Below are 10,520 nucleotides of genomic sequence, written 5' to 3' on the forward strand. Positions count from 1 at the left end.
CGAGCGAATTCCCGCCTAAAAAAAAGCAACGCGGCCACGCGGAGCAATGGAAATTTTTGCAAATTGGTACTCGATTCTAGATTGGACGGACTGGCGGACGGCCATCCGAGGGAATTTCCCGGCCGCAGCTTTCGTTGAAACTGAAGGAAATTACATTGCGCGGCGAAACCGCGACCGCGGAGCTCGTTACGGTCGCACGGAGAAAGACCTCGGGGGAGCAGAGGGCGAGAGGAAAAATGCGTCGGTGCGCTTTTTATTCATTTAACGGCGCTCTTCCTCTTCCCTTTGCTTCACCGTTACCACGACAACTTGTTAGAAATTTCCCGCGACGAGTTTGGCCGCGCGAATTTCCACGTCGCGGACGTGCCGCACAATGGCGCGCGTGTAAACGTATTTACAAAGTGTCGTCGCGAACGAGCGTTCATTCATTAACCCGGTCGATTATTTTCAGAATGGTACTTTTTTTTCTTCCGCCTACTGCGCGCCCCTCTGCGCAAGATTGATGGTGAATAATGCGGAGCGCGTTTTTCCGCGAGACCTGTCGCGAGACACGCGTTTTTCGCTATTGATTCAGCCGTTACGTTACGTCTTACGCTCTGGGAAAACACTCGACGTTACGATCTTATTTGAAACTCGTGCTCGCGGCCCCCTGCCGGGCCGAAGATCGATAGAGCGGCGCGAGTAACGTTTCTCAGTGGAAACTGTCGCATATGTCTTTCGCGCTGGAAAAATGATCCTCTAACCATATACGTCGACAATGTAATCTCGCCTCGCAAAATGGGGCGGGTTTTTCGATGGGAGTTAATCATCGTCGCGATAGAGAAATGAACCAAGGCTCTCGCAGATTCCGCGCTTTCCGCCGCCGGTGAGTTATCTAAGTCCGTTATGTATTACTTTTTCTAATGCATCGTAGAAGCCGCGCAAACAAGGTCGTCATAAAATTTCGCCGGTAATCCTCCGTGACGGACGGTAACGATGATTGATATCATCGATCGCAATTACCGCTAACGAGCGGTTCCTCTCGAGCGTGGTTAGTCACTGTGTCGCTCGTTGTTCGTTATATTATCCGAGTTACTCTTGACGCTTCTAAATTTAATTAAGTGCGGACTTTGGTGAAACTCCCTCTCGAGCCCGCATCGCGAGACCAATTCACTTATTCTTGCGCCGCTCCGCCAATAGAATCGTTCTATAGAATATAATCTTAAAAGATTATGCGTCGTGCCGCGCGGATATATTTTTGACGACTTAGCGCAGTGCACTGCATAATTTACACAATGTTCCTGCGATTTTCCATTCCGGCATTTTCATATTTAATATGAGAAATGCGTACAAATCGGATTACTCGAAATAATATCGCGTCGTATAGCTTTTCTTGATATATTTTTGTTCGACTTTTTTTATTTCAAGATTTTATAAAGAAATTGAAATAAAATGATTATATTTTTTCGACAATTGAATTACCTGCTGCGATATGTTAAATCGATACGACATGGAGATGACTATAATTTCACGTGCAAGTAATATCTCGATTAATGCCATTTATAGTCTGGTGTTCTATATCTGACATGACAAAACGAGCGCAATGCATTAACGTCCGTAATTAAATGCAATGCTGTTTGAAGTTGTTAATGAGCTGCTTTCGTTATTGTCCTCATTAAAGTCGCGCGGTTAGTCGCGGCAACAAATATTCCTCCTGCGAGATAAATGTGTGAATTGAAGCGGCAAAATTTAACTCACGAGTATCGCGAGTAATGAGCATATTGCGCGATGCCTTAGCGGAGCTAAATTATCGCATTTCGCATGTGATTGAGATTGCGCTAACAAACCACAACAATTGATTCCATGCAATATTCAACGCAAAATAACGCGCTACCGTTCACTCGTCGTCAACCGCGTGCCATGCAAAAAAATGCGCGTCAAATTAGTCCTGCATTTAGGCTATCTCATGCGAATTATCATTGCAATTAATTTTCCGGGCCATTATAACTTTAGAAAACATTCGAGAAACTGCTTGAACGCTAGAATTGCTTTGAACGCCGAAATCTTAGCTGTTTGCCCAAAGTACGGGCCAGTCAACAAACAATCACTCTTGCACGAGATATTCTTGATCGCCAAACAGCAACGCGTACGAAATTTACGATTTCACTAATCGGGAATCGTGTCTTATAAAAGATTACGCGTCAAAAGAATTCTCTAATATTTATTCTCAGAATCTACAAAACTCCACGACATCAAGCCCGCACACAGTCTTGCAATCATCGCTTCGGCCTGCACGCAATTCGAGCATCCCGCAATGTAAAATCTCAAGCTTTGTGCATTTCGGAAGTTCATCGCGCCATAATTCAAGGTGTAACCTTTTTTGTGTTCGTGTACGTGTGTGTCTCGTCTGTGCCTTTGCTGGTGCATTCGCGTGCGCAACTTCTGCTCGCGAACAGCATGAGAATTCTTATTTATTCACGCGTATTATTTATTTTAATTCTTATCAATTTTCCAATTATTTAATTATAATTGATTAATATCAGTTAGTAAAATATTACGATAAGAAACAATCGAACGCGCTTGACTCAGATTTACATCAATCTGCAGTTGAAAAGCGATAAAAGTTTTATGCAGATGCGCCGACGACAATCATTTTTCGCGCGCTTGCTTCCACGTAAACCGACGATATATCTTTGGATGATTTTTTTTTTATTTTTCCGAGCGTCGATATCAAGTTTATCTTTTGGGAAAGTCGTGCGCGCAGCAGGCACGCTAACTCGCCGAAGCACGCTCTTTATGGTTGTTATCGCAGAAACGGTAGTTACGTGCCTGACGTTCGTGGCTCCTAGTTGCAAGAAAATATCGCCGTCGCAGCTAACTCGCGACAAACTATTTTTCTGCACGAGTCCGACGTACGTCGTAATTGCAGAGGACGCGAAAAGTATCGCGCTATTATTTCCCAGCTTTGCAATAAGCGAATGTATATACGCGAGCGAAAAAAAGACGAAACGGCAAACGGAATATTACATTTGTCACGAGCGGCCGCGGCCGGCAGAAAATTTCTTTCCACGCAAACTTCTGAGCGATTGTAAAAACTTCTCCGTAACGTCCGTCGTTCTCGTTGTTATTATCATCGATATGCTATTCTGTCGCAGATGGGCAGCAAATGGTGCCAACCCTCTGCGAGCTCGCGGCACGATGTGTCGCGTCTCATATCCCCTTCGAATTGGTGGAACACTTCTATCCGCCCGTGCCGGAGCAGCTACAGCTGAGAATAGCTTTTTGGAGCTTTCCAGATAATGAGGAGGACATACGACTTTACTCGTGCCTCGCAAACGGTAGTGCTGATGAATTTGTCCGTGGCGAACACCTCTATCGCGCCAAGACCGTCAAGGAGCCTCTGCAAATCGGTAAGATATTCGCTCGCAATCGATTAATATGATTTTTTATCGGGGAGAAGGGAGAGTATTGTGGAACCTTATTCTTTTTCTTAACATCTCACGAGCTTTCAATATGTGATAATACATCAGCCTGCGAGAAATTTAATAATCTGCAATAAGAATGTAGTGAGCATAAAAATAGAGAATTTTTATAAAAATTTTATTGAGTCGATCGGAAAGTTTTTTTCAGATTTTTGCATTGATTTTTATCCGATTTTTATCGGATATTTTAAGAGAAAATGCAGCGATGAGTATCTTAAAATTAATTTGCTGGGCTAAATTTCTTATACAATTATGGTTTACGAAAAGTAAATGTAAAAATGTTGTATAATAAATTAATGAAACTTTTCCGCTGGTTTTAATAAACGGTTTCTGCAGAATTTATTAATTATAATTATATTGCAAGACAATTGTTGGAAAGAATAATATCTATATATTTATCAGCAGGATTCCATGATACTATCTTTTCAATTTTAATCTGTTATTAATTATTCTTACGTGTGTAATGTCGAACAGGATTTCATCTGAGCGCCAGTGTAAACCCGCAAACGAACGGCGTCAGAGCACAGTTCAACGTTGCCGTAACCTTTGACCGTCGCAAAATCACATCATGTAACTGCACTTGCTCTTCGACGGCTTATTGGTGCGCACATGTAGTGGCCGTTTGCCTACACAGGATACACATGGTATATGCAAGTTAACTTTTAGACTTTGAGAAGACTAGCAATGAACTAGAAGATTGAAGAAGTATCAAGATTATCAGTTATCAGTAATTTTTTTTTATCTTTTTTTTTTTATTTTCCATTAAGTGTCATATATGTACATATAATCACTCCGCTGTCCTATACTTTTACTTACAAGAAGAACAATTGTTAAAATTTTACTCTCTTTTAGCCAACGCAAGTATGCCTGAGAGCGCCGGTTAGTGAATCCCTGTCGCGATTGCACCGCGAGCAACTGCAAAAGTTCGCTCAATACCTCATCAGTGAATTGCCGCAACAGATCTTGCCCACTGCTCAGCGACTCCTGGACGAGCTGCTCTCAACTCAACCGAGTACCATCAATTCTTACTGCGGTGCTCCGGATCCGACCGCTGGAGCTTCCGCTCACGATCAGACTTCTTGGTACTTAGATGAGAAGACGTTGCATGACAACATCAAGAAGATCCTTATCAAGTTCTGCGTTCCGGCGCCCATAGTCTTTAGGTGAATAGCGGCGCGTAGATAGATAGGCCGGAGCGCCATTGTATAATACAGCTTCACGTAATCTGTTTCGCCGTCTCTTTCAGCGATGTTAATTACCTGAGCACCACCGCGCCTCCGGCCGCCTCTGAATGGGCGTCGCTGCTGCGACCGTTGAGAGGTCGCGAGCCGGAGGGTATGTGGAATCTCCTCTCCATCGTGCGCGAGATGTTCAAGAGGAACGACCGCAATGCCATACCCCTGCTGGAGATCATCACGGAGGAGTGTATGGCGTGCGAACAGATCCTCGTCTGGTGGTTCAATACCAAGGTCGCGTTACTCAATGGCACCGGATACGGCAGCAAGCACAACATGAACAGCAACGTTCACGCCTCGCAGCACGCGTGCTCGTCTCTGTGCGACGAGATCGTCGTTCTCTGGCGACTGGCCGCGCTCAACCCCGGCCTCTCGCCGTCTGAGCGCGAGATGTTGCACGCTCAATTTATAGCTTGGCACTTAAAGATCATAGACAAGGTAAGTATTCACGATCCCGCGCGAGGATTTCCTTCCTCGACGAAATCCTGTTTAATGAGTTAATTGCGCTATTTAGGTCGCCAAATTCCGTGGCAGCTCTGTATCGCACAACTCGCACAACAGAAGTAACAGTTCGCAAAAGGATTCCTTGAAACATGATCTCGCAGTCTTTACAGGATTCAAATCGGCGCTCGAGGCTTGTTATCTTGATTGGGACGAATACGTTTTGCCGGGGATCACGTATACCGCTGAAAACAATCCTATGTACCATTGTCCCTTTACGTGCTTTCGGCATGCCGGCGACACGAGAACGGAGGTTAATCAGGTTGGTTTTCTCAGCTGTTTTTCTAATAATTTATTATTACACATTTATTTAGAAAGCACTGACCAATTAACATTTTCTTTTTTCAGGTAAATTCGAGTTCGGCGGTGCTGAATTATCAGCCGCCCATCTCGCATCATCACGGTCGACGGCCGTTGAACGTCAGCCTCGTCGAGTTCAGTTATTTGGACAGACGGCGGCTGAATCCGCGCGAATTCCCACTGTGTTCGAGAAGCGGCGGCGGCGACGGAAATCGCAGTAGCGTCAGCTCCGAAGGTTTCTGCGAGAACGACACCGACATTCCGGATATATCTGAGTCTCAGGTTGTTCTGAGGCAAGGTTGTGCTCAACTAAATAATTGCGGCGATACAGATTCGCAGGTCATTATTCTCTTATTTCACGATAGTGACGTTAATACCATTGTTTACACTTCTCACAATTATGTTGTATTATTTCAGGAAGGGGCCGGTAGTGAGTCATCTTCCAACAGTAACGTAAGCATGAAGAACGCTCAAGGTTCGGACAAGCATCGCTCAAATGCGTCGTCCGAGACACATAGTGATACTAGTGATAGTAGTAATAATAAAGCTGCCTGCGAGAACGCAAAGTGTAGCAGGACAAAAACCGCGGAGTGTCGTGACAAATCGCACGCGGTTGTGCCGAAAGGCGCAAAGAACGAACATGAATCCGATCAGGAAAAGGAAGCCGGGAGGCCGTTCAAGGACGAGAGCTCCTCGTCTAGTAGTGACATTCCATCCGGTGACGAATATAACGTTTATTATTACGACCCGAAGACTGTGACGAACAATAGCGGCCTGTCGAGTAAATATGTTAAAAGCAATACGCATGCCGCCAGCACTCCGGACGCCAGTATAGTTCTGAATAACTTGAAGAAGACGGAAGACCCATGGGACATTCTGTTCGCGCGGGCGGAGGGGCTTTACGCTCACGGCCACACGAAAGAAGCCTGTATCATCGGAGTACAGTTGGCCGAGGAACTCTTGGCTAATCCTCCTGATCTTATAATTGAGGGCCCGCTATTACCGGTGAAAAATAAACGGAAAAGGGTATGTTTCTAAACATAAAATTACATGCTAGATACAACGATGGAATATTGAAACGTGTTACATTGACTTTACAGCAACATGTGAATCCAGCGTCTCATCAAGTGACGTGTCTCGCATCGGCGACTTTAGCAAAGTGCGGATTCCTGTGCACGGTACTTGCTGAAAATCCGGAATATCACAATTTGGCGTTTCGCGTGGGTCTGTTTGGTTTAGAGATGGCCAGACCACCGGCCAATACAAAACCTTTAGAGGTAAAATTCAGTATAATAGCGAAGCGAATTTACGTCATTTGTACAAAATTGATGGTTATTTTTACTCAACTAGGTCAAGCTTGCTCATCAGGAAAGCGAATTAGTAGGATTACTGAAGAGAATTCCTTTGGGACCGACAGAATTAGCTATGATAAAACAAAGAGCTGAACAACTGAGAGACGGAGTTATGAGATCGAGAGGACATGCGCTCTTGCCCATCATGTTAGCCAGCTTCATATATGACGCACTTGATGTACCAAGTACGGAGAATATTCTTTTGACAATACACATATATGTCTTATGCTTTGCATTAATTATGTATACAGAAAACATTTTTTTTTTTTACACAAATAGGGAATAAAAATGTGCAATGTTTCGCAGGAGTGAAATTGCCGGCGGAAATTGATCCGAATCTCGGATTTGACGCCGCTGTGGCTGTTTTGGGATTAAAAGCCAATGTGAGCGAGGCAGATCATCCTCTTCTATGCGAAGGAACTCGCAGGCAGAGGTATATTTGTAATTTCAATGTTATACATATGTATTGATGCAGATAATGGCATGCACAATTTTTCCTTTTCAGAGGAGAATTGGCTATTACTTTGCTCGTGCATTACAAAGACGATCCTACGAAATTGGCTAGAATCATGGAAAAGTTATTGGATCGGGATGTTCATCAACTCAACAAATCAAACTCACCTATCCTCAGCAGTTATTACACTTCAAATCCTCCTACGAAGAGTGAAGTAAGAATATAAAATGTTTCTAGTACTATTTTAAATAAATAAAATTACATATCTAATGACATAATGTTTAGCGGCATTATGTAAAATTTCAGATGGCACGATTTGTCCACGATGAAGAATGCTCGTCGTCTCTCACCGGGACAGACAATGGCGGAAATTGTGATAACATCATTGGCGCTAGTAGTAGACCTCACAGCAGTACGAGCGCGGAACTCGAGAATAGCATCAGCGCGCTAACCATTCAACCGCAGATTGTTCAACCATCTGTGCCTATTAGAACTAAAGAAACACGGTGTGTGCTTGTCGAAATATGTATACGCATATATATATATATATATATATATATATATATATATATATCGTGCAGATTGAATTATATCTATCTTTCACTTTTTTGTTTTATTCAGATATAAAAGTAAAAGGCTATACCCATCAATTCCTAATCAGCCATCAGAAGCAAGCGCGCACTTCATGTGCGAATTAGCGAAAACCGTATTATCGAAGGCCGGTGGCTCCAGCTCAACGTCATTATTCACTCAACCATCCACCAGTCAAAATCATCATGGTCCGCATAGAGCGCTTCACATGTGCGCCTTTCAGCTTGGGTTGTACGCCCTTGGTCTTCATAATTGCGTCAGTCCGAATTGGCTCAGTCGTACGTACTCCAGCCACGTGTCTTGGATAACCGGCCAGGCAATGGAAATCGGAGCTCCAGCCATCTGGTTTCTTATTGACACTTGGGAAGGTCACTTGACGCCACCGGAGGCCGTCAGTATAGCCGACAAATCCTCGAGGGGCAGTGATCCGAATATGGTCAGAGCGGCGGCCGAGCTTGCTTTGTCCTGCCTGCCGCACGCGCACGCGCTCAATCCTAATGAAATCCAGAGAGCTATATCGCAAGTATGTACAAAGCGAACAGATATATTAAGGATCAAATTATTCGTTATTAAATATTTTATTTTTTGCCTTAGTGTAAGGAACAGAGCGAAGCCATGTTGGAAAAAGCTTGTATTACAGTTGAAAACACCGCGAAGGGTGGCGGTGTTTATCCAGAAGTGCTCTTTCAGGTGGCAAAGTATTGGTACGAGTTATATCTTCGGGTAAGATAGAAATTTATTAAAGTGTAAGTCAGTATTTTTCGAGACAATTCGTTTCTGTACGCTTTTTGAAGACGGTGTATTTAGAATAGGTTGAAATTAAATCTTAATGTACAATATATAGGTTTTTCTTTTTATAAGAAATATAAGATTTTACGAGTTGCGGAAATTTATATTCATGAAACAATAAATATTCCCGTAAAATTGGAAATTAATATTGCTTATAGTTTTTCATTAAAAAAAAAAAAAAAGTCACTGCATTCTTAGTTTATAAAATGTATCACTCTGTTTCTGTTTCGGTTAGCAAACTCCTGGTGCAGATCAACAGGATGAGATTCCTCACGATCCTTTGCAATTGGATCTTAATGGAGTGCTATTAGTCGAACCGGGACCTTCCGTAGACCTGTCGAATACGCAGATGATGCCTGGGCCGACGCAGACGGTCGTTGTTACCAGCACGCAACCACCTCCTCAGCCCTACACTCATCCAACGATTACGACCCTGGCGCCTTTAGGTAGGATAATTGACACTTTTTTTTTCGCGGGAGTATCATCGAACATATCTTATTACAATTCTGTTTCAGGAGTCGGCATGCCGTACGCCGTGGGCCCGTACAGTTTTGTACATCCTCATCATTCCATCGCAACGTTTAGCGGTCCGATGCCCTCGCACAGAGTCACTTTACCGCCCGCACCGCACATGCAAATGTATCACCCATTTCCACATCACCCCGGACACCCTCAACATCCGCCTCATCCGCATCACTCGTCTCCAGTCGCGCCACCTCCCCCAGGACCATATTACACGCCGCCACCGACGCCAGGAACTCGACACTTGTATACGATGCAACAGCCGATGCCGGTAAGCATTACGCTTCAACATTTTTGTATTCATTTTACGCGTGCGTTGTTTTCTCACTATATTTATTGCGTGATTATTCGAAATTAATTACGCTGATTATGACGATTTCTTTCTACGTTTTTAGTCTCAATGTGATAAAAATATAATTTTGTATGCTGCTCAGGTTCAAGCAGGAGTAGCAGGTCCTCTTCCCGGACAAAATAATATGCCTGGACCTACACTGGTCCAGACACAACCTATAATATCGACTGTGAGAGCTCAACCTCAGGTAATTTCCATGATACACACGCAATAAGATAACGCAGCGATTGTACGCTTAACTGCAGAGATAAAAGCGCTGATTTTTCTGCCTTTAGGTTCATAGACAAAGTCAGACATTTAGTCAACAGCAATTGCGAACTCTCGTTTCTGCATATCGCGTGGGTATGCTAGCGTTGGAAACTCTGGCTCGCAGAGTGCACGACGATCGGCCTCAAGCCAAGTATGCGCGGAATCCGCCCTACGGAGAGGATGTTAAATTTTTGCTCAGAGTTGCGAAGCGGCTTGGCACGCAGTACATACATCAGCTCTGCATCTGTGCTGTGAACAGCATCGTCAGTCCCTTTGTCCTTCATCATGTTGCTCTGGAAGGGGCTCAGTATCTTGCAAGAAACAATCCGGCACTCATTGTGCAACACCTGAGATCTGCCTTGTTGGCTCCGCTGGTACACAAGTGCCAACAGATGTTAGTATCATTCTTTGTTTTGCGTAAACATAGGGAAATGGAAGATTTGATGACAAAGAAAAGTTTGTCGTCGGGCAGTGCTAAATGAAAATTTGCACGTCTCAATTTCAGGTACATTCAGTGTATGCATCAAAAGCTGTATCACTTAACAGCTGGCGATTACGAGGAATTTGCCAGTATTGTTTGCGCTGCGAGAGCTGCCTTCCAAATCAATCCAGAAGGAAACGCTCATTTCAAGGAGTGGCTGCAGTCGATTAAAAGGTACATTCAAGCGCAAACACTCTACAACAAATGGACGGAATTGTGAAAACTGACGACAT

General features: G+C 43.9%; 1 protein-coding gene across 2 annotated transcripts in view; it reads left to right on the forward strand.

The window, feature by feature from the left end:
* The window catches only part of Dora (Dorado), a 60,859-nt gene that overhangs the window by 38,282 nt on the left and 12,057 nt on the right, over positions 1-10,520 (forward strand). Inside the window, exons 2-20 of one of the 2 annotated variants that reach the window (XM_067353572.1) lie at positions 3,135-3,389; positions 3,936-4,105; positions 4,314-4,624; positions 4,708-5,134; positions 5,211-5,459; positions 5,546-5,836; positions 5,915-6,523; positions 6,598-6,774; positions 6,848-7,034; positions 7,129-7,282; positions 7,355-7,517; positions 7,589-7,809; positions 7,925-8,417; positions 8,489-8,617; positions 8,919-9,129; positions 9,199-9,476; positions 9,640-9,744; positions 9,833-10,200; positions 10,312-10,461. In XM_067353572.1, the coding sequence (XP_067209673.1) occupies positions 3,146-3,389; positions 3,936-4,105; positions 4,314-4,624; positions 4,708-5,134; positions 5,211-5,459; positions 5,546-5,836; positions 5,915-6,523; positions 6,598-6,774; positions 6,848-7,034; positions 7,129-7,282; positions 7,355-7,517; positions 7,589-7,809; positions 7,925-8,417; positions 8,489-8,617; positions 8,919-9,129; positions 9,199-9,476; positions 9,640-9,744; positions 9,833-10,200; positions 10,312-10,461 (4,937 nt within the window). In that variant the 5' untranslated portion in view covers positions 3,135-3,145. The remainder of the gene's footprint in view (positions 1-3,134; positions 3,390-3,935; positions 4,106-4,313; positions 4,625-4,707; positions 5,135-5,210; positions 5,460-5,545; positions 5,837-5,914; positions 6,524-6,597; positions 6,775-6,847; positions 7,035-7,128; positions 7,283-7,354; positions 7,518-7,588; positions 7,810-7,924; positions 8,418-8,488; positions 8,618-8,918; positions 9,130-9,198; positions 9,477-9,639; positions 9,745-9,832; positions 10,201-10,311; positions 10,462-10,520) is intronic. The other variant, XM_067353573.1, reaches the window with a different exon arrangement.

Source organism: Linepithema humile, chromosome 4 (assembly GCF_040581485.1).
Source record: "Linepithema humile isolate Giens D197 chromosome 4, Lhum_UNIL_v1.0, whole genome shotgun sequence".
NCBI classification, from domain to species: Eukaryota; Metazoa; Arthropoda; class Insecta; order Hymenoptera; family Formicidae; genus Linepithema; species Linepithema humile.